The sequence below is a fragment of the Antechinus flavipes genome, chromosome 1 (genome assembly GCF_016432865.1).
Source record: "Antechinus flavipes isolate AdamAnt ecotype Samford, QLD, Australia chromosome 1, AdamAnt_v2, whole genome shotgun sequence".
Taxonomy (NCBI): domain Eukaryota; kingdom Metazoa; phylum Chordata; class Mammalia; order Dasyuromorphia; family Dasyuridae; genus Antechinus; species Antechinus flavipes.
In genome coordinates, this window is record NC_067398.1 from 194329662 (window position 1) to 194355222 (window position 25561).

Consider the following 25561-nt stretch of genomic DNA (forward strand, 5'->3'; position numbering starts at 1 on the left):
CCTGGGACTAACATGGATTCCTTGGTCCCAGTATATCTTTATCTTTGTCTGACTGGATGATTTGAGATGAGAGTCCTGTCCAGTCAATTTTACTCTCCCATTAATAAAATATTTAAAACTCTCTGATCTCTCTCCTGCCTCAGTTTCTCTGGCATTACAAGATTTGTTATTGGCACTGAGAAACCAGATTTCCTAGGAAGACACACTTCTCAGTGAGTTAAGGTCCTGTCAGGAAAATAAAGGTTAACACTGAGAAGAGAATATCTTCACAGTGGGCAAGAGTCGTGACAGGCAACTTTGCCAAAAGGAAAGCTTCTTTGGCAAGCATAATCCTGTATCAGACTTGTATAAAAATTCTAAATTCAGAATTGTCTTTTACCTGTAGTCTGAGGCTCGGGCTTCCATTCAAAATTAAATGAGATTCCTTCAATGATGTCACTGTCCAGGGCTTAGATTTTCAGTTGAAAAGAGATTATTTATCTTGGAGTTTCAAGTCACTCAATAGGAATATCAGGTCTAGATCTCCAATTAATGAGACCACTTAACTGGGCATTGTCAGGGAAAGGTATGGTTCTCCCAGGGGAGAGCCTGTGGGTGTGGTCCCTTTAAGAACTGACTTATTCCTTTCTTTATGATTACCAACCCCTCCTAGTTCATCAATCAAGAACCTTTTGATTCACAAATCCTGGTTCCTTTGAATTCCAATAGAAGATTCCGATCTGTCCTAGCCCCACCTGGATCTGAGCCAACTTGGGGCTACACCCACAGGCCCCTTGAGCTGAATCTCCCATTATTAAAGAGCCAATCTGGGACCTCATCTTTGCAGAGGTTCCAAATATGCCAGCCTTAGGCCTGGCATGCCAGGACCCTCTGTCCACTGGAATTCTGTATCTGGTGCCCTTCTTATCTCTACCTTCACCTATTTCCTTAACTATATTTTAACCTTATTTCCAATATTCCATAATACTTCCAAACCCCATAACAAACCTCTTATCAATCTAGGTTTTTGGACCTATAAATTCTTTTATAGGGAACTCTCATGCCGCTTTAACTCTGTATCCTTATGCCAAACCCAAGAGGGTTGCAGGGGAGCTCTATTTGACTCCCTGTACCCTGAACCTGCCACTAGACCTCAATTAAACCCTAATTTCATTTAGGTCCCCTATATCTAGACCTCATCACGAATCTCCCTTTACAGATTAAAGGGGACAGAGATTCAGGGTTCACCCTGTCAATTCCACCTGATATTCTAGAATTATTTTTTGCTTTTCTAAATGAACTTTATTATTATTATTATTATCATCCTCATCAAGTTTTATAGCGTTATCTCCTAGGTAATTTGATTGGTAATACATTCAAATATTAGTGTAAATTAATTTTGGTAGTATTGTCATTTTTATTACAGTAGCATGGCACTGAATATTCCTCTACTTAAGCTGTTCTTTATATCTTTAAAAAGCATTATGTAATCAAATCTATAGGTTTTCTGTAAACTTCAGTGTATGGGGGTCAGTATCAACCACAAAAACAATGAAGTGGCTCTCAAGGTAAGAAAAAGCAAAAGGGGCTTTATAATGATCTCCTAAGAAATGGTATCTCCCATCTGACAAGGTGTTTGTCACTAAAAGGAGTGCAAAGTAAAAACTGCAATAACAAGATTAAACAACCTGAACACCGAAGCCCTAACTGCTACCAGTTTGGCCTTTTCTCCCACAGTGTGGTGGATTATAAGCTTGCATTCTAAGTGAGGAAATCTAACCCTGCAATAAGAGAATAAAAAATTGGTTCTTAAATGCTAATTAAGAGGTGGTAGTTAACAGGAGGGGACAAACACCTGCATTTTTTTTTTTTTTTGTTATTGCTCGATATGTTATTATGAAGTCTTAAGTTACAATTAAGGTATAGTTTAAGGCTATATTTCCATGATAATGTCTTCACTCAGTTAATTCCATACAAGTGGATCAATATCTCCAGATAATCTATGCACTATATTGTTATTTGGAATGAGAATTTCTGTTATTCGAATCCAACCATTCTGGAGAGCAATCTGGAATTATGCCCAAAAAGTAATCCAAAATGGTGGTCTAAGATTTGAAAAGAATCTCTAGTTCTTTGTCCTAGTCTTCCGTTGTTATCTTCCTCTCTCAAAAAAAAAAGTTTGATCCAGCAGTGCTACTACTGGGCTTATATCTCAAAGAAATGCTGAAGAAGGGAAAGGGTATGTGCCAAAATGTTCATGGCAGCCCTGTTTGTAGTGGTTAGAAACTGGAAACTGAGTAGATGCCCATCAATTGAAGAATAGTTGGGTAAATTGTGGTATATGAATGTTATGGAATATTATTGTTCTGTAAGAAATGACCAGAAGGATGAATACAGAGAGGTTTGGAGAGACTTACATGAACTGATGCTAAGTGAAATGAGCAGAACCAGGAGATCATTATACACTTCAACAATGATACTGTATGAGGATGTATTCTTATGGAAGTGGATTTCTTTGACAAAGAGACTTAACTCAGTTTCAATTGATAAATGATGGACAGAAACAGCTACACCCAAAGAAAGAACACTGGGAAATGAATGTAAACTATTTGCATTTTTGTTTTTCTTCCCAGGTTATTTTTACCTTCTGAATCCAATTCTCCCTGTGCAACAAGAGAACTGTTCGGATCTGCAAACATATAATGTATCTAGGATATACTGCAACATATTTAACATATATAGGACTGCTTGCCATCTAGGGGAAGGGGTGGAGGGAATGAGGGAAAAAATGGGAACAGAAGCGAGTGCAAGGGATAATGTTGTAAAAAAATTACCCTGCATGGGTTCTGTCAATAAAAAGTTATTATAAAATTTTAAAAAAGGAGAGGATTTCTGTTATTGTTTGTTTTGTTACTATTACATAGAAATGATATGATTTATTTGGTAGTCTGCCACTTTGCTGAAATTACTAATTGTCCCAATTAGCATCATTGTTGATCACCCAGTGTGAGAAATAGATAGGTATCTCATTTCTACTTATGAAAATTAAATTGGAGAAATGAAACTTAAATTAGAAAATTGAAATTCACAAGGACATCAAGGAATAATCAAGGGCAGAAGTTACCTTCCAAAAAAATGGGGATTGACTTGTAATCCAGGATGGAGGTCTAAGATTTGAAAAGAATCTCTAGTTCTTTGTCCTAGTCTTCCATTGTTATCTCCTCTCTCAAGAATGTAATTTAAACCCTTTGGGGGCAGGGAGTGCTTCAAATCCTATAACTCCAGTAACATCCAATTAATGGGAAATTCGGGGAAACTTGTGCGGTAGGATAGGAAATAAAAAGCTGCTTTTGGAATTTCAAAGGTGTGTCTACTTACTTAAGTACCCATTCTTCTTTTTTTGTTTGTTTGTTTTGTTGAGGTACATAGCTAGGAAGTGTTAAGTGTCTGAGACCACATTGGAACTCAGGTCCTCCGGACTTGGGGGGAAGGGGGGCGCAGTAGGGGGGGGTGGGGAGTGGTGTGCTCTTATATACTGTGCCACCTACCTGCCCCTAAGCATTCTTGCAAGAATGTAAAATAAACCTTTCCTGCATTTATCAGTGAGTCAGTGGAGTTTTTGGTAAGATACTCTGTTTCTTACATCAGGATTTTCCAAGTAAATTGTCATTTTATCAATAGAGACACTTTTAACTCCTCTTTACCTATCTTTATACTTCTAATTCTTTTCTCTTGTCTTATTGCTGTTGCTGACATTTCCAGAACGTTATCAGTAGTAACTAGGAATGTGGGCATCACCTTCTGTATTTACTGGAAGAAATTCTAATGTATTCCCATTGTATATGATGCTTTCTTTTGATTTTAAAAGGGTCCCTCTATACCTACAGTTTGTTGGTTTCTAGTATAACACAATGTTGTATTTTGTCAAAAGCCTTTTCTGTATCTATCCAGGATGGTAGTCTAAGATTTGAAAAGAATTTTAGGGCACTTTTCTACTCTATGAACACATTTTATAAAGGACATAGACCAGAAAAGCTTTGTTCGAAATGCTATGCTAAAGCTGAAATATACAAAAATAGATTCATTGCTTCACATACAGAAATTCATTGACACTGAATTTTTCCATCATCAAGTTTGCATTTCCCTCTATCAAATTCAATGACAAGTTTCTCATTCATACAACCCTCTCCCACCCCCCAACACATACAAAGCCAGATCTTTGATTTAATCACTGTATAGAGCTTCCCATGAGAAAGCTCCCTCTACCAAGTAATATAAGCACCCTTGTCTGCCAATTATATACTTGGGGAAAAGTTAAGAGACTTGTTCACATAGTCAGAATATGTCAGAGAAATGATGACTTTTCTACCAAGTCTTTCGGATCTAGTCACAGTTCATGGATTTTGGAAAGCCCCTAACTTATGAGTCAAACTGATGTAATATAGCAATGATTTTTGTGGTCCCCTGATTTTAGAGGGGGCTTCTGTTCTAACAATAAATCAGTAATCCTAAATCTTCTGGCCTTGGAATCTGCTTTAGAGATCTCCCACACTCCCAATCCAAGAACAACAATCTGTCAGATTCTGAATAGACCACTCCTTAATTCAATGCTTATTGATAATTTGGTCAGCGAGAACCAAATTCCAGAGATTACTCCCTGGCCCTACCTATGAGCCATAGAATTATCATGTCAATGATAAAAAGCTATATTCTTGCTAATTTCTTTTGGAACTTAGCCCACTTGCCTTTACATTTACATTACAATTACAATAAAACTTTGCCTCTTGATTAGGAAATGGGTTCAAGTCTGCAAATTCTTTTGACACTTCATGAAAACGGTCTTTGACTCCAAACTTTTGGGGTCCCCTTCCCAACTTCAACAAAACTATTTAAGAACGAAGCCCAAAAGCAGAAGGTAAATTCTTCCAGACAAAATGTATATTGTTCCAAAAATTCATTAAATATCAATAAATATCAATTCTCCCTATAGTACTTATGTAGAAAGAAAATCAATGTTCATAATTAGAATACAACTTTACACCTAATATTATACATACCAATTTATAGTTTTTCTTATAACTACTGTTACCAAGGAAAATGCAGACTTATATGATCATCTTTAATTATCAAGAAGGAAACCAACTCAACAAATAAGAAAACAAATAACCAAAGACTTAATTTCAAAAGAAAAACAATAGATGAAATTGCAAAGTAAACTTTTGATAGAAATTGAAAATATGGACCACAATATTACTTAATCAATCAACAAACATGTATTAAGTACTTACTAAGGGCAAACCACTGAAGAAACAAGATAAGAAAAATGCAGTACCTGCCCTAAAGGAGCTTACATTCAATAGGGAGAAAACATACATAAAACAGAACTTACAAAATAAATACAGAGTTAATAGAAGGTAACCTTAAGAGGATTGGCACTAGTAGCTGGCAGGGGAAGGAAATGATGCGGGAAAGATTCCTTTCTAGATTCCCACCCTCTCCTAGTTAATAATGTAAATTGCCCTTTAACTCACAAATCCTGGTCCCTTTGAATTCCAATAGAAGATCTGACCTGTTCCCTGCCCCACCCAGATATGAGCCAACTTTGGGGCTACACCCGAAAGTCCCTCGAGCTAAGTTTCCTATTATAAAAAGGCCACGCTGGGAACCCCTCTTTGCAGAGATTCCAAACATGGCTACCATGTGAGGACCCTCTGTCCACTGGACCCTCTTTATCTCTACCTTCTCCTATACTTTAACTTTGCTTATCCTCTTTTATCAATCTAGCTCTCTGGGCCAATAAATGGGAACTCGCGCCGCTACTAGACCCCCTTGCACCGAATCTACCTCAAACCTGCCATTAGACCTTAACCCTAATTTCATTTAGGTACCCCAAAGCTAGACCTCAACAGAAAGACTTCATAAAGGAGAAGGATGAGTCTTAAAGGAAATTGAGGATTCTACAAGTAGGGAGTTGGGTCTGGAAGTATTCCAAGTATGCGGAATACACCAAGTACAAAGACATATTTGGCAGAAATAAGAAATACCAAGAAGACTAATATTAGTAAGGTAGGAAAGGGTCAATCACACAGCAAGCACTAGATTAACTTAAATGACAGAAAGCAGTCACTATAGTGACAATCAATATATCAAAAGTGCCTTCCAAATCCCTTGTAAAGAGCTTTAAATGCCCAAGGGATTTTATATTTGATCTCATTATGAAATTAATTTGTGTGGGACACAGTAGAATTTTTATAAGTCAATAAAACACTAAAAGGAGGTGTTTAACTCAGATTATAGTACCTCACTGACACTTCTGAAGAAGCTTACATTTAATAAAACCATAGAAATATCATTTCAGCTATCTCATTCTTAAGTTATGCCTACTTTAACCACTCAGAACAATGTCACCTTTTAAAACAGATAAGACCATCTTTATGAGGGTCTTGGGACAAATACTGTATTTAAGAACTTAATCTCACCACAACATAGAAAATTTTGATTATATCAAACTGAAAAGTTTTTGTACAAACAAAACAAATGCAAACAAGATTAGAAGGGAAAAAATAAACTGGGAAAACATTTTTACAATCAAAGGTTCTGATAAAGGCCTCATTTCCAAAATATATAGAGAACTGACCCTAATCTATAAGAAATCAAACCATTCTCCAATTGATAAATGGTCAAAGGATATGAACAGACAATTCTCAGACGAGGAAATTGAAACAATTTATAGACATATGAAAATATGCTCCAAATCATTATTAATCAGAGAAATGCAAATTAAGACAACTCTGAGATACCACTACACACCTGTCAGATTGGCTAGAATGACAGGGAAAGATAATGGGGGATTTTGGAGGGGATGTGGGAAAACAGGGACACTGATACACTGTTGGTGGAATTGTGAACACATCCAGCCATTCTGGAGAGCAATTTGGAACTATGCTCAAAAAGTTATCAAGCTGTGCATACCCTTTGATCCAGCAGTGTTTCTACTGGGCTTATACCCCAAAGAGATACTAAAGAAAGGAAAGGGACCTGTATGTGCCAAAATGTTTGTGGCAGCCCTGTTTGTAGTGGCTAGAAGCTGGAAAATGAAAGGATGTCCATCAATTGGAGAACGGTTGAGTAAATTGTGGTATATGAATGTTATGGAATATTATTGTTCTGTAAGGAACGACCAGCAGGATGACTACAGAGAGGACTGGCGAGACTTACATGAACTGATGCTGAGTGAAACGAGCAGAACCAGGAGATCATTATATACCTCAACAACGATACTGTTTGAGGATGTATTCTGATGGAAGTGGACCTCTTTGATAAAGAGAGCCTTAATTGATCAAAGATGGACAGAAGCAGCTACACCCAGAGAAAGAACACTGGAAATGAATATAAACTGCTTGCATTTTTGTTTTTCCTCCTGGGTTATTTATACCTTCTGAATCCAATTCTCCCTGTGCAACAAGAAAACTGTTTGGTTCTGCAAACATATATTGTATCTAGGATATACTGCAACCCATTCAACATGTAAAGGACTCTTGCCATCTTGGGGAAGGGGTGGAGGGAGCGAAGGGTAAAATCGGAACAGAAATGAATGCAAGGGATAATGCTGTAAAAATTACCCTGGCATGCGTTCTATCAATAAAAAATTATTAAAAAAAAAAAAAGAACTTAATCTCTGAATTTTTACAACATATATTTTAGAATATCCTCTAGATAATATAATTAAGGACACAAGTAATTTAATAGGTTCTGGTGAAAACAAATAGGGGATAGGGATGGGGTATTAGAGGCAGATTTTTATAGGTGTATTAAATTGTGGTTTCTATCAGCCTTTATGTAGAATGCAGTTTTGTTCTGGGAATTTTAAAACTGAAAGGGCTATCTATTCTTTCTTACTCCAAGAATATAAATCAATATTGTTTGCTATATATACATGCAGATTTTAAATAGCTTTTAATTGATAACACCTGTATCTCCTCATTAGGATTCTTTGCATTTTGGAATCTTCATTTGCATCTTACTTCATTCCTAGGGAAGAGGAAAAATATAAACACTTCCATAATGCTTTGATTTCTCATAAAGAAAAATAACTCAAGGACAATTTTCTTGGTACTTTCCAGTTATAGGCAAATATGAGCACTCTCTGGGAATTCCACAATTAGCTATAATGAATCCTATTAAGTTTTAATTTTTCTCTTGCTTTTTGCTTTCACTCCTAAAACTGAGGCCTCTTCTTCTTTTCCTAATAATAACTCCAAAGAGCCCTAAAGCACCTTTCAATACAGATTAAGATTCTCCATATTCTATTATTAGCTAACTACAAATAATTCAGGAAACACTGTTGATCCAGTTTTATCCCCCTCAATTAGTTGAGTATCTCAAAGTATATATCTCTAGAAGCAACTATAGCAAATTGCATCCTTACAATATTCATATTGGAACCCTGAAAAGGACCTCTCTCTAGTTATATATTTCTTTATAAAAAGGAAAGAGGAAAAGTAATTTTTGGAGCTTCCAAATCATTATTGTTTGGACCATTACCATTGCACCAATTTGATCAAAGATTGGAAGATAACTGAACTTGGACACTGACTTTATTTCCTATCTTTTCATCTAAACACCAAATGTATATTGGATGTAAAGAGAAAAGTATTTCCAAATTACAATACTTTTAATAACAAATAAGAGTAACCAACATTTATGGAACATATGAACATATAATATACAAAGTATCTTACATACATTATTGTTTCATGTGATTTCATAGCATCTCTACAAACTAGGTAGTACTGGTATTATGCCCATTCCATATATGAGGAAACTGAGGTTTATGGATTAATCTACTTGGGTCATACAGCTATTAACAGAACTTAAAACCTAGTATTCTTTCCACTACATTCTAGAAGAATGGTTTCATTCCAAACACAGGTTACACAATTTCTTCATCATTTTGTTACAATAACCAAATATTATTCTAACCTCTGCAACACTGTGGACAAATTACCTATTTCCCTAAACCTCCTTATGTAAAAATATGTTCTAAAGCAGGATCACAGGGATCCTTAAAGTGCACCGTGCTCTATTCAACATAAAACCTTCAGAGAAGAAACCAATTTCAGGAGATCAGTGCAATAAGGAGGGGGAAAAAATGAAGCTATTTATTTATGGTTATCCACAAACATGGGCAGCTAAACTGCTTAGAGTGCTGGGCTTGGAGTTAGAAAGATTTGACTTCAGACCTGGCCTCAGACACTCACTGGCTATGTACACTTACACAAGTCACATAACCTGTTTGTCTTAATTCACTGCAGAAGAAAATGGCAAAACACTTCAATATGCCAGGAAAACACCATATGGGATTATGAGGAATAAGACATAACTGAACAACAAATCCAGAAATATATCTTATCTTAAGGAAATGGAAGGAAATAAACATTTATATAGCCCCTCTGGGATATGCCAGATACAATGGTGAGCACTTATTTCAGCTTCACAGAAGTCTGTGAAATGGATGCTATAATTATGCCCATTTTATAGTTAAGGAAAATGAGGCAGGAAAAATCAACTGCCTTACTGTGGATCACACAATTAGTAAATCTCTGAGGCCAGATTTGAGCTCCAATTTTCCTGACTCTGGGCTACTTAGCTATCTCTCCTACCATACTTCCTATTAACAGAGAGTAATGAGGAAAATAAATTAAATATAATAAATGCCTAGGTATAATACCGACTATATTCAAGTAAGATATAATCTGTTGACTTTGAGGTCATAACAAGGTTCAATATGAAAAAATAAGGTTAATCACCTAAGGAATGCTAAGTGTGATCCTGATAAGAATAGGGAAGTTACTAAACCTCAACAAGGATTTAAACTGTTTCTCAGGAAAAAGGTTGCAATGACCTAAGTATTTGATGATAAGAGGAATAATGAAAAAGACAAAGTAATTTGTCAGTAGATACTTAATATTCTACAATGTGAGAGTGGTGGAGGCAAAAACAATAAAATAATCAACAATGAACGAAATTTTCAGACTTTACCCTAGCTCAGTGTAATGTTCCACAAAATTATCCCATTCTCTCTGATTTGATTCCACATTCATCAAGTACCCTTCTGATTGCTCATTCAATTTTACTATGCACCTTTGTGTTGGAAGGAAATGTTCTCCACTATATCAATTCTATAGAACCATCACTCCACCTCTCTAATCTTCATCATCACCAACCATACCATGGCCTTTAACATCCCTTTCAGCTCTAAATTCTTTGATTCTGTGTAGCAGACTTGAGTATTATTGTCAAATGAAGAACACACCTCCAACTTAAATACACTGTGTGGCAAATATGACAGAAAATGATAATGACAATAGTTGGAGAGGCTAAAGTAGAATAGGTATACTAACATCCTTTTTGTGGAAATATAAATCAATTTGATCAGGAAAACATCAGGAAATAATATATAAAAAAGTCTCCTATAGAGCACCAGCTTTTAAGTCAAGAAGACCTGAGTTCAAATCTGACCTCAGACACGTAACCCGTTCTAGCTGTGTGACCCTGGGCAAGTCACTTAATCCCAATTGCCTCAAAAAAAAAAAAGTATCCTATACAATGCAAAATTATGTACAAAAAAGGCTCTAAACTGAGCCTTTCACCTAAGGATAACATCAATAGGTTTATTCCATCCCAAATAGCAAAGACAAAGGTAAAGAAAACATGTGTATAAAATTTTTTTATAGTAACAAAGAATCTGAAACAAAATGGGTACCCATCAACTGGGGAATGACTGATGAAACTGCAGTATCTGAATGTAATGAAACATTATTGTGCTCTAAAAATGACTACTTAACAAATTCAGAGGAAGCCAGTAAGACTTGCACAAACTGATAACTGAATGAAATATGCAAAATCAAGAAGACAATTTGCACAATGAATACAATAAGGGGGAGAGAAAAGAAGGGGATGTTTATAAAGCACCTACTATGTACCAAGTCCTGTGCAGAATGATTTTTACAAATATTATTTCATTTCTGCACAACAACCCTTCAAGGTAGGTGCTATTATCATTCCCATTTTAAAGTTGAGGAAATCGAGCCAAAAAGATTAATTGATTTGTCTAGGGTCACACAGCTAGGATGTATCTAAAGCCAAACATATAATGCAAAAGAAAACAACTCTGAATGATTACAGAATTCTAATCAATGCAGTGACCAATCATGACTTTAAAAGACTGAAAAGGAAAAACAACACACTCACCTCTTGGCCTTCAGCAGACGGACAAGAAGTACAAAACCAACATTTTCAGACACAATCAATACATTAAATTATTGGGCTTGTTATAAAGGAGAGTGAATTGGTAGATAGAAAAAGATGAAAAACTGGCACTCAAAAATTTTTTTTGAGTATACAGAAGAAAACAAAAGTTCAAAAGGCTTCATAACCAAATAGAATAATTTTGGCAGCAAAGTGATAACAGAATGATGGACCTGGACAGGAACTCAAACATTTATTTAACTCTATGATTATAAGAAAGTCACTTAACCTCTCTGTGCCTTTATTTCTTCATTTGTAGGGATAATAACTGCCTCACATGGTTGTTTCAAAAATTAAATGAGATAATATGTAATTTGCAAACTTTAAAGAGTTATATAAAGGCCAGTTCCTATTGTAATTATCAAATACAATCTCGAAGGATTAATCTTTTAAGGAAAAACTGGTCTTGCTTACATGGTATTGTTCTTATCAAACCCTCCAAGGGAAAATATAGACAATATGATTTACAATCTCAAAGAAAGGGTCAAAGAGCTGTTAAGATTTAGTTGAAAGAGACCTTGAAAATTATCTTGTTCAATCCCCTCTTTTTATAAGTAATTAAAGTGAGGCCCAGGAAAGTGATGTGACTTACCCAAAATCACACAAGTAGTAAGCAGGGTGGGAGGTCAGAGGTCAGGCCTAGGTATATAAATTTGAAAGTCATATATAAGTAGAGACATCTGCTTTGTTGTATATATTAAGAACTGAATTCTAAAGGTCTTGTCACAACTACTAATTTTGGCCACTTATTAGCTGTGTGACCAAGGATAGAGTTATTACAAATCCTCAATTTTCATGAAGGTAACATTGCTAAAAAACAGTGTGAAAATCAAAAACATGAATATACATTGAACCTATGGAAAATAGGGGGTTACATTCCTATAACCACCAAAAATTAAGTTTTCATTAGAAATGGCTGAAAAAATATTTTTCATTTCTTTATAATAAAATATTAATTCTGATAACATGTACTTTTCCTAATACAGTAAGCATGAAAGAACCCATAAAATGCAGTATAGAAAATAAAATTGGTAACATGAAAAACATTTTTTGCTTGCTAATAAGTCCCTAGAATTCTGGGACTTTCTATACTAACATTTCCAAAATAAAAAAAGTTATTCAGACAACATTAACTTTCCATAGCATATGAAATCTACAGTATCATAAAATCTGTACAGCTTAAAATTCTTAAACCTAAATCATTTAAAATGAATCTTACCTTCCACTGTGTCAAATTGTGGTATGAAGGTATTATACTCTCTACTATACTGCTGTAAATCTTTCTACCTTGGTCACCCTCTGAAAACCAAGAAAGAGACTGCTGGGACTTTGGATGCTACTGTCAGAAGAAACTAAGGATATTGAGATCTTGACATCACTTCCAACACTCTGCCCTTCATGATGGCTGATATTGAAAATAAACACACCAGCCTAAAATAATTCACCACTGACATCTGCCTCCTTTGCTATCTGAGATCCTTGAGGATCTTCTGGCTGACAGTGGCTATATACATCCTGGCACAAAGTTTATCTAACATGACAGTGACTACATAAATCCTGGCACAAAGTTTATCTAACTTTTTATTTTCTTATTAAGCTGCAGTACTGACTTTAGCACATTTGGGCATAGAGCCCACAGGACTTGTACTATGCATTGGGGGCATAACTACAACATAAAATTTGAGTTCTAAAGGCAGTGAAAACATGCAACAAATGCTCTTTATCATAGCAGATCAGGAAAAATGAGATTACTAATAAAACCATTGAGGCAGAAGACCTGAATCTTGCTTCTGGCATTAGCTATGTGATTACTAATAAATCTCTTAACCTGAGTTTCAGTTTTCTACTTGTTAAAATGTGAATCATACAGGGGCAGCTGTCATAAGACTCAATGAGAAAATGTATGTAAAAGTACTCAAAACCTCCAAGAGCTATCTCAATTATTTAAGAGGAATAAGAAAATAAAATGTTGGAAAAATATTTTTCTATATGCCCTGAGTGCTTGTACATGTCATGATGTAAAAATCTCTGGCATACTTTAGCTAGCAAAAATAAAACTTTATATAACTAAAGTATCAAGACTATATTTCAATCTTTTGGGTTTTTCCCTTTTCTTAGTAAACAACTAAAGGAGGTGGGGGTGACAAGTGAATTGCAACATTACATATTTTCACATTTAGGGCTTTCCTCTGCTGTAACCTAATCATCATTGGAAAAAATTTTTAGTAAAATACCTTAAATAGAAACATTGGAGTTTTAGTATTGTATTTAGTATTGTATAGTATTGTATTTAGTATTAGTATTTAGTATTGTATTACTCATTGTGTGTGTATGTGTGTGTTTAATAGCAAAACTGGAATCTCAAAATTGAGAGGAAAGGCAACATGTGGTAGTAGGTTTACTATTTAATATATAATCATGTTCAACTGCACAGGTAGAGTTTAAAATAGAATTATGTATTAATTATTTTGAACAAAATCATTAAGCTATCTTTTAAAAAAAAATTTAATAGCTTGTTATTTACAAGTTATATGCATGGGTAATTTTACAGCATTGACAATTGCCAAACCTTTTGTTCCAATTTTTCCCCTCTTTCCCCCCACCCCCTCCCCTAGATGGCAGGATGATCAATACATGTTAAATATATTAAAGTATAAATTAAATACAAAATAAGTATACATGTCCAAATCGTTATTTTGCTGTACAAAAAGAATTGGGCTCTGAAATATTGTACAATTAGCCTGTGAAGGAAATTAAAAATGCAGGCGAGCAAAAATATAGGGATTGGGAATTCAATATAATGGTTCTTAGTCATCTCCTAGAGTTCTTTCACTGGGTGTAAGCTATCTTCTAAGGGAAGTCATCCAAAGAGTTCAAAGAAGACTAGATCTATCAGCATAAACATATTTATAGTATTTTTTTGTCATTGTAAAAAAATCAACACAAAAAAACAACCACTTATAAACAGAGAAGGTATCAATTAAGGAATGGCTGAACAAATATGGCATTTAAACATGATAAAATATTATTGAACCAATAAGAGATGACAAAAAGGATGATTCAGAAAAACCTGGGAGCATTTATATGAACTTATAGAAAGTGAGGAGAAGCAAGAGGCCCTATGGATAGAGTGTTAGGCCCAGACTCAGAAAGACTCATCTTCCCGAGTTCAAATGTAGCCTCAAACACTTCTTACTTGGGTGACTTAATCACTTAATCTTGTTTGCCTCAGATTCCACATTCCCCAAATGAACTGGACAAGGAAATGGCAAAACACTCTTATCAAATAAGCTAGAAAAGGAAATAGCAAACCACTCCAGTTATATTTGCCAAGGAAACTCCAAATGAGATCACAAAGAGAAATAACTGAAAAAAATTACTGAAAACACCTTAAAGAAAAACTGCTGTGTAATACTTAACTATAAGTATTGCAATGACCAGTAACAAGTACAGAAGAATGATAATGAGATGATGGGTTAGAAGTGCAGAAGATATATATCCTCATATATAGAGATTTGTTTTGCTTGACTATACTTGTTGGAATAAAGAATTTCCACCCTCTCCATTAGTATTATTTTATTTTTTTCCAATTACATGCAAAGATAATTTTCAACATTTATTTTTTTATGAAATTTTGTTTTCCTTTTTTTCTTCCTCCTTCCTCACCCCTTCAAAATAGGAAACAAACTGATACAGGTTAAACATTTCCACATCAATCATATTTTGCCAAAATTTTAAGAAAAAAAAAGCTTTACATATCTATTACAGTTTGAAATACAATCCTCTTTTATTATTCTTTGTATAAGGAAATAGCTCCTGACATTAGTCAGATTCACAAGAAGAGAAAAAAATTCAAATTATGTTTCTCTAAGTTCATTAATGTTATAATTCTATCTTAAAAGAAAAAAACTGTCACTTGATTACAATTAACTTATGCCCAACTTTTCCTATTTTTGTCCATCTAGTCAGGAATGGAGAACCTTTTCTCTGCCAAATGACCATTTGAATATTTATAACATCATTCAGGGACTATACAAAATTATCAACTTGTAGGACAGAAGGAAGGTTGTTTTACCTAGCTTTCAGCACATCAATCAATGCCTATGCTTGCCTTAGTAAATAATTTTGTGGGCCTTGTACAGCCCCATCCCTGCACTACACTAAGCATCAAATATTTGCATATAATTTTTCACTATGTGAACCCTACCAACATGCCACAAATTAACCATCCAAGAGATTTTTTAATGCCTATTCCTTTCAATAGATAAATAGACTGATTACTCTGATATCACACAGAAACTAAGCACAAAGTCAGTCTAATATAAACATATCTCATAGCTACATAAATCATCTACTCCATTACAAAAGGCACAAAGGATAAAAGACTTAAACCCATCATTTCTTTGGTTTTCACTTAAAACAAAAACAAAAGCAAAGTCAATCAAAAACATTCCTGTAGGCAAAGTGTTAAGCACTGAAGATACAAAAAAGACAAAAGACATACAATGCCTCTGATTAGTTTATAATCTAATAGAGGAGGAAAATATACAAAGGAAGTACAAAAAAAAGGGGTAGGATAGAATACCTAGCACCAGGACATGATGGATAAATCCAGAGATATAGAGCTGAATGGGAAATAAAGAGATGACTGACTCCTCTGGGAAAAGAGGTCTCTGTTCCCCAGGCCAAAGGAGGGAGAAACCCCAGGGGCCGATGAAGAAATCCCGGAATCATGGAAATGTCCAAAGGAATACAGCTGAGCAGAAATTGAAAAGGTGACTAATCTGAGTTTCATCCTTAAATGAAGACTGTAGATGGAAAAGTCAGATGAAAATCCACTGCTATCCCAAAGGAGAAGACTGACTTCTTTTACCAGATATTTTTATATGCAATCTTTAATGTAGTAGAAAGAAAGCATGCTGGTTCTAGATTTTGAGGACCTGTGTTGGAATCACAGTTCTCCCAACTATTACACAGGTAATCTTGGGCAAGGGTATAAGTGCACAATGGATAGAGGGCTAGGTCAGAAATCTGAAAAACTCTTTCCAAGTTCAAATCTGGTTTCAGACACTAGCTGTGTGACCCTGGGCATCTCACTTAATACCATTTGCCTCAGTTTTTCATCTATAAAATGAGTTGCAGAAGAAAATGGCTAAGTGTTCTATCTAGCATCTGGAACTAGAATCACAAAGAGTTGGACATGACTGAAACAAAAAAACATGAGCAAATCGTTTAATATCTCAAGGCCAGCATCCTAATCTAAAAAATATTTAGTACAAATAATCTCTACATTCCCTTCTAATTTGAAATCTATGAGTCTATGATCTTACCTTCCATTTTCAGCAATAAAGATAAATCTGAAAATATTAAATTACTGAAGCCTAATAATCCTTTTAATCTTTTTTAAAATTTCTTTGACTTTTTTCTCTTTAAAGTTTAAGAGAAATAATTAATTAATTTGCATGGGATAGAAAGAGCTCCTACCAATAGCTAAGCTTGAATCAAGATACAAACACACAATAGTTTTTCTAAGCAATATTCTTCAAAAGGTAAAACTGTCTTTCCTCTTATGATTCAAGACCAGAAACACATTATAATTGTTCAAGATTAACAATTTGTATTATCCTTTTCATGAAATCTCCTACACACAAAGCATTTCTGATGCATCAAATAAACTAGATTCATCAAGAAAAATAAAAAAGAAGTTGGCTTAGAGTTGAAAATATACAAGCTAAAAAGGATCCTGAAAATCCACATAATTAAGCTCTAAAAGGTTGCCTAGTTAACTCGAGAAACTTTTTTAAAATTAATTATATTGTTTTTCTATGTGATTTCAATTTCATACTACCAAAATAAATCGTTATCTAACATTTTTAAAGTGGATTTTCTTGTTTGAATAAACTTTTAATAGTCATGGTTAGCATAATACAACATAAGCTCTTATAAAAACTTCTAAATCAAAAATGAAATATAACTACAGACATCTACTTAATATGAAAAGACTATACTTAAATTTGACATATAGTTTTCTTGCTGATTCTATGGCACCACTAACATGGAAGCTGTTCTAAGAATACTGAAAGTACCAAAGGTCTCCACATCTCCTCTATTATGGTTAGTAGAGATAATAAAAAATGTTAAATTTGTAATTTTTAATTCTCAACATTGTTTTCTAGTTATAAACCCTTCAAATGTAATGTTAAAACTTAATTACCTAGAAAAAATAACAACAAAATTCATCTGAAAGAATAAAAGATCAAGACTTTCAAGGGAACTAATGGGAAAAAAAAAATCAAATGAAGGTGGCCTAGGTGTACCAGATCTAAAACTATATTATAAAACAGCAGTCACTAAAACCATTTGGTATTGGCTAAGAAATAGACTAGTTGATCAGTGGAATAGGTTAGGTTCACAGGACAAAATAATTTAAAACTTTAATAATCTAGTGTTTGACAAACCCAAAGACCCCAGCTTTTGGGATAAGAATTCACTGTTTGACAAAAAACTGCTGGGAAAATTGGAAATTAGTATAGCAGAAACTAGGCACTGACCCACACTTAACACCGTACACCAAAATAAGGTCAAAATGGGGTTCATGATCTAGGCATAAATAATGAGATTATAAATAAATTAGAAGAACATAGGATAGTTTACCTCTCAGACCTATGGAGGAAGAAGGAATTTGTGACCAAAGAAGAATTAGAGATCATTACTGATCATAAAATAGAAAATTTTGATTATATCAAATTAAAAAGCTTTTGTACAAACAAAACTAATGCAGACAAGATTAGAAGGGAAGAATAAACTGGGAAAATATTTTTAGTCAAAGGTTCTGATAAAAGCCTCATTTCCAAAATACATAGAGAATTGATTCTAATTTATAAGAAATCAAGCCATTCTCCAATTGATAAATGGTCAAAGAATATGAACAATTTTCAGATGAAGAAATTGAAACTATTTCTAGCCATATGAAAAGATGCTCCAGGTCATTATTAATAAGAGAAATGCAAATTAAGAAAATTCTGAGATACCATTACACACCTGTCAGATTGGCTAGGATGATAGGAAAAGATAATGCTGAATGTTGGAGGGGATGTGGGAAAACTGGGACACTGATACATTACTGGTGGAATTGTGAATACATCCAGTCATTCTGGAGAGCAATTTGGAACTATGCTCAAAAAGTTATCAAACTGTGCATACCCTTTGATCCAGCAGTGTTTCTACTGGGCTTATATCCCAAAGAAATCTTAAAGAAGGGAAAGGGACCTGTATATGCACGAATGTTTGTGGCAGATCTCTTTGTAGTGGCCAGAAACTGGAAACTGAGTGAATGCCCATCAGTTGGAGAATGGCTGAATAAATTGTGGTATATGAATATTATGGAATATTATTGTTCAGTAAAAAATCATCCAGCACGATGATTTCAGAAAGACCTGGAGAGACTTACATGAACTGATGCTGAGTGAAATGAGAAAGAGCAGGACCAGGAGATCATTATATACTTCAACAACAACAATAACAACATGATGATCAACTCTGATGGATGTGGTTCTCTTCAACAATAAGATGAACCAAATCAGTTCCATTTGTTCAATAATGAAGAGAACCAGCTACATCCAGCGAAAGAACTCTGGGAAATTAGTGTGAACCACTGCATAACATTTCCAATTCCTCTGTTTTTGTCTGCTTGCATTTTTGATTTCCTTCTCAGATTAATTTTGTATTATTTCAAAGTCCGATTCTTTTTGTGCAGCAAAATAATTGTATGGATATATATACATATATTGTATTTTACATATACTTTAACATGTATTGATCTACCTGCCATCTGGAGGGGAACGTGGGGGGGGGGGGAGGAAGAAGGGGAAAAATTGGAACAGGTTTTACAAGGGTCAATACTGAAAAATTACCCATGCATATATCTTGTAAATAAAAATAAAAAGCTACAATAAAAAACCTTAATGTATTAATTAAAAGATTTTATATGTATCAGAATATTTACAGCAGCATCTTTTATAGTAGCAAAAAACTTGGAAACACAATAGATGCACATATATTGGGGAATGGCTAAATAAAACAGACACAAATGCAATGAAATAGTATTGAATGATTAAAAAATGACTGCTAGATGGTTCAATGGATATAACACTGTGCTTGGAGTCTGGAAGACTTCAAATTCAGCCTCAAACACTTACTAGTGATTGTGGACAAGTCACTTAAGTGGATTAGTGGTTAAAGTCTTGGGCTGAGAATCAAGAAAAATTAAGTTCAAATGTGGTCTTAGACACTTTACTAGCTGTGTCACCCTGAGCAAGTCTTAATACACTGACCAAGTAAATGGAAAAGCAATGTCTCTACCAAGAAAATGCCATGGGTAGTATGGCCCATTGGATTACAAAGGGTTGAATATAACTGAAAAACAAACATAACAAAGAAATAATGGATATGAATACAAAGAAGCATAGAAAAACTGTGATAGAGTAAACACAAACTGATCTAAGTTAAGCAAAAGCAGAAAAACAATATTCACGAAAGAACAAAACAACAATGGAGAGCAGAGGTTATGAAATTATAATGACCAAGCTTGACCCTGAAGAAGAGATATGCATTTGCCTTTTTTTTTTTTTTTTTTGCAGAGGTGGAAGACTTGGGTATGAAATACTACACATAATTTGAATTTGAACTTGGCTGCTGAGTTAAATATTTTAGCTTAATTTTTTAATCTCTCTTATTCTTCATTATAAGTAAGGGCCCTCTAGAAGGAGTGGATGAAATAATATTGGAAAATAGAGGTAATATAAAAACAAAATTTACACAAATGGATCTGTGATTTCACTGAATTATAAATTGCTTCCAATGATTCAGGAGTCCTCAAACTACAGCCCACGGGCCAGATGCAACAGCTGAGGACGTTTATCCCCCTCACCCAGGGCTATGAAGTTTCTTTATCTAAAGGCCCACAAAACAAAGTTTTTGTTTTTACTGTAGTCCTGCTCTCCAACAGTTTGAGGGACAGTGAACTGGTCCCCTATTTAAAAAGTTTGAGGACCCCTGATATATAATCATTTTATGCCCTCCTATCTTGGGGACACCTATCTATGACCTACTGAAAATGGATCACTGGAAATCCTTCCTTGATTTCTCCCAAGACTGAGAGATTGTCTAGGAGAGCAATCTGATTGTCCACCTGTCATTTCCTGATCTTGCCACAAAACTAGTCCATCATCTCTTCCCATCATATAATTTCTTGATGATATAAATCACTCCTGTACTTCTTTGATAATTGATTCCTCATTGGCTATATGTTGCAACCAAAGCCTACCTATTATGTGCCTGTCACTGCTTTTTGCCTAAACTTAGTTTTTAGTTCTTTATAGCAAGTGATATTCCATGTCTCCCTGTCATATAGCAACTCTGATACAACATTAGCACTGGAAAGATGGACTTGAAGTCAAAAAAAGTACAATTTTCCAAAAGCAATCCAGCCCATTCCCCTCCCCTCCTCCCAGTTTATTATCCTGTTAAGTCTGTCCCAGAGATATACAATACAGACACACTCATATCCACATCTTGCTAGATAAGCTATCTATACAATGTTCAAATTAGGACAGACATTCTTCATCCACTTGTTCTTCCCTGTGCAGATGAATAGGTTAAACTTGTTTGGCTTCTTGCAAGAGGTTCTGCAAGTTCTGGGACTTCATATGGTTATTAAAAGGAAATCTGAAAATAGGAGCTTCCAAAAAGTTCTATTATTCACTAGTTATCCCTTTATAATCCAGACAATGTGCTGGATCTCCATCAGAGTGACAAATATTTTTGGCAAACATACCTCCTTATTCTATGCTTCATCTGATAGTTATTAATGACCAGGTATTTCTCTTGTTACATTTTTAAGAAATCCTAATCATGATGAATAGATGGGAGACATTGTGCTGCAAAAAGAGACTACTAAACAGTTTAGTAAATCCTATTTTTAAAGTCATTTACAAATGTCAAGAGCATTCAAGGAATAAAATAAAAGGAGAACTAAAAACAAGGGAAAATTATAAAGACTGGAAATTAAAAAAAAATTTTCTCTATCAATGATAATGAAGCCATCTTAGCTAGACCCTAAAAAATAGTACCCATGAAATAAAGGAAATAGAAATGGCATTAAAGAGACTAAAGAGAGGGAAAGTAGGCAGTGAATGAAGCGTGTGTGTGTGTGTGTGTGTGTGTGTGTGTGTGTGTGTGTGTATTTACACAGTAGATTTGGGGGACAAGTGCTGAAGGCAATATAATTGCCCAGAGTTCCAAACCTGATAAGCCTCTGAGGTAGGAATCAAACCCAGAACTTTCTGGTTTCAAATTCATAGATTCGGGGAAGATATTAAAGGCATGAAAAAAAAATCTTGGACAATATTAATACCTTATGGACTCTCTCCAAAAATAAAAAAGGTGACCAAGAGAAAATTAGTAACAATTAAGCTTTATGACTATTCTCTCATTTATACAAAATCTTTATGAGAATCACTTAAATACAAATCAAGGGAAAGTATTAAACAACAGGCAGACTTTCACAATCACTATTAAAAAACAAATCATATCTTTACCACTTCGCTATTAAATGAGATATAGAGACTACAAAATCTCATTGTATTTGTTGGTTAAAAAACATAAAACACAAATTTAAAAATGAACATTTCTTTAAAAAAAAAGAGCAAACTAAAAGAATACTAACAATAACTCATCTTCAAATTTTTCTTTCCTTCCTTGTCCCTCTCAAGTTCAGCTTCCAACTGTTCTTCAAAAAAAAGCCACCAAACCTAGTCTTGCGAGGATTTTAATTAGAAATGGAAACGAATACTGTGAAGTTTACTAGAACTAGGAACTAAGATATAAAGTGTTTTTCAAATACTACTTCATTTGACCCTCATAATATTGTATTAATTATTAAATACATTAAAGTAATGTATTTATTATTATTACCATTTAACTGGTGAACAGAGGCTAAAATCTTAAGTGACTTGCTCAGGAACAAACAGTTTAATATATCTGAAGAAGTTTTCAAATAGATTTATCAGATTTCAAGTCCAGTACTTCATTATACTACCTCATCACTTTTTGTCAGAGCTCTGAAGTGATGAAACAAATCTTACCTAGCATAATATTGCACATTTAGTTGGTATTAAAACATCTGTTAATGATAGTTAATTTCTTTCTTTAAAAAGAAAAGACTATAATACTTCATCATTGCCCTGTCACCATATATATTTCAGGCACCATTAAATACAAATAGAAGTGTAGAAACCTAGAACAGTATTGCTTCTTTGAAAACCATGGTTAAATCATTAATTAAAATATTAAACAGAAGTTTATATGGTGATTGCTCATCTACTGTACATAGTACATTTTAACATTCTTGTCCTCCCTCTCCCCCCCACCTTTTTTTAAAGCAAAAGCAAAGACTCGTCTACCATTAACTGCTGATGTGTTGATGGTAATTTTCAATCATTCTGGCTTTAATATTTGGGCTTGAATTAGGTGTAGAAGACAGATTACTATCTTTATTAATGTGATGTGTTAGGCATTATATGCTCACAGATGCTAGTTAATTGTTTCCGGTGAAAAGTATTCTTTGAGTTTCCATTTTCAACGTGTTTTGACTAAACATACAATAAACAATGAAGCTTCAAGCCCACAGTAGAGTGGGTTCAACAAATCAAGGAAAGCAGAAATGCTGAACTGGATAGAAACATATTGATACATTTATTTAACAGGAAGAAATCTGCTACACACCAGAGATACATGCTTAATTATATCCAGGAAATGCTATGATTGCGTTGAATAAAAGCAGAGAGCCCTTTTTTTTGAACCTATACACAAACTAATTAGGGGATTCTCATCATTCCACCTACCAGGAAAAGCAAAGGAAACGAATAACTCGGTAAAGTCCAATGCCACCCTGCTCTACCGTCTGCCCTTGAGGACTAGAATAATTTCTTGTCCCCATTTAGACTTTTTCCCATGCCTACCTCAACTAGCAATACTGTGAACAGCTTCATTGATTTTATTTTTATTTTTATTTTTTTTTAGCTTCATTGATTTTAAACTAGAAATGGCACTCATATCTATTGCGCAGCACCAGAGTTCCTATCTTGCTAGCAAAACCACTGGACTAGGAATTAAGTTATAAACCTATCTATTCTGCTCTATCTGTATTTAAAAAGATGAAGACTCACTCTAAATATAAAAAATGTCCTACGTAGGCACCAGCTCCTGCATGAAAGAAAGTGAATGAAATGACCCTAAAGTTTTAATTTCTTTCCACGCCTGAAAAGCATGAATCCCAATGTACCCAAAAGCTTAAGACTGAACAATTATCACATTTAGCTATCATCATTTCTGCTCCCTTTTCTTCAGAACCCAACCCCAACTCCAGTCTTCCAAGAGAATTGTTTTTCTTTCATCCCTCAAATTTATATGGGTCAGCCTTTCCTTTAACTCGGTTACATTCCAATTAACTTCTCACACCCCAAATCATCACGTCTAGCTATAACGCAGATTCCTTCTTTTAACACCCCCAAAGAGAAGATCAAGTTCACAAAGGTTTGCAGTTAGAGAACACATCCAAAAGACCTGTTCTTCTCTCCTATCTCTTCAAGCATAAATCTGTCAGAAGACCCACCCACTCCAAGGGAATACCGAAAGGAAGAGAGATATCGATTGCCTATTTATTACCCACCTCCTTTTCATCCCCAGATTGTAAATACAATCTCCAATCGCTTCAGATACCCACATGTAGAAAAACATTTAATACAACTGCCTAGATCCATCTTTAGCTTCAGGCCCCAAGCCCAGATCTATATATTCTTCCCCCAGCGTGCAGAGAGAACACTTACTTAAGCAGCAGCTGATCATGTTCTGCCTTAAACTTGCCCAGTTCGATCTGCAACTTGGCTCTCTCGCAGGCCGTGTCGTCCAAAGCCCGGCGGGCATCCGCGAGCTCGGTCTCATAGAGCGTCTTGAGTCCAGTGAGCTCGCGGTCGTGCTCAGTCACCTGCAGCTGCAGCACGCTTTTCTCGAGTTCTAGGCTCCGCACTTTGTCTATATATACCGCCAACCGGTCGTTAAGCTCTCGCAGTTCCTCCTTCTCCCGCAAGCGAGACAACCGAGTCGGGCTGAGCGGGGTTGAAGGCCCACTGGCCCGGCCTCCAGTTCTCTGCACCATTGGAGTGGTAGTCGCCATTACCCACAATGCGAGATGGTTTAATCTGCAGTGAACAGCTTTGCTAGAGTAGAGAAGCGTAGTGTACTGGCTGTCTAGCCCTGCGGCAGTAAGACCGGGTAGAAGAGCGTAAAGCTAAAGAAAGAGGAGGAGGAAGCTACGAATGAGTGGGAGCAGAGAGACAGGGGAATGGGGGGAGGAGAGAGGAGCGGGAGAAACTAATAAGCATGCAATCGAAGCCTATCGTTGAACGCGAGCAGCTACAACAAAAACGCCAGACCACTAAAGCCAAGGTTCAGACATCAAGTCAGTTTGCAAAAACTAAACATAAAAACACTCAATAGTGCACATGCAAGCCTCAGGCGTCAAAGCAAAGCAGCTAGGGAAGAGTGAAAGGAAAAATGTTACAAAGGACTAGTTTAAAAAACAAAAACAAAAACCACAAGGGTGGAGAAAGGAAGAGACTTGTTTACATATAATTAGTGATTTAAATGTTTCTTAAAAACCTGGAACAACAAATAAAGAAAAAAGAAAGATGTTATTAAAGGCTGATTTAAGAATTCTCCAGCACTCACCGCCGCCTCCTCCGCCTCAGATCCGCTATACTTTGTGCCCCCTCAGGCAAAATGAACCTGGGGAAGTAAGATACAGGAGGAAAAGGGGGGGCGCCACCAGAAAAGACTGAAGATATGGGATGCAAGGGGGGCAGGGAAGAGAAGGGGAAGAAGACCTTTTTATTGGTTCAGAATCCCCTCCGTGGCGTGCCAAAGCTCCGCGTGACATTGAAAGAGCCAATACTAGCTCGAAACAGAACTGGCTCTTCAATCACCTGGTGCCAAGCAACTAAATTCAAAATACGACCCCCAGCTGCAGTTCCAGGATTTTCAGTTAGTCTAAGCCATAGGAGTAAGGGAAACCAAAAAGATAGAATTAGAGAAAGGGGTGCCTGTTGGACTCCAGTCTCACTCTGGCCCTCATTCATATGCTTTGCGGTTTGGCCCCAGTAAACTGTAGTGCCCTGTCGAAGACAGTGTCCCCATTCTTTAGTAAGTATGTTCT

At 35.3% G+C, this 25561-nt stretch overlaps 1 protein-coding gene across 5 annotated transcripts in view; it reads right to left on the bottom strand.

The window, feature by feature from the left end:
- LMNB1 (lamin B1) overlaps positions 1-25217 on the bottom strand; it is a 77672-nt gene extending 52455 nt beyond the window's left edge. For 2 of the 5 annotated variants that reach the window (XR_007953282.1, XR_007953283.1), the window contains exon 1: positions 24177-25217. Coding sequence is in view for 3 of the 5 variants with exons in the window: in XM_051994581.1 (XP_051850541.1) it covers positions 24177-24523 (347 nt within the window). In the remaining 2 variants the exon portion in view is untranslated. The remainder of the gene's footprint in view (positions 1-24176) is intronic. The other 3 variants (XM_051994581.1, XM_051994573.1, XM_051994588.1) reach the window with 3 other exon arrangements.
- Between the last annotated feature and the right edge of the window lie 344 nt (positions 25218-25561).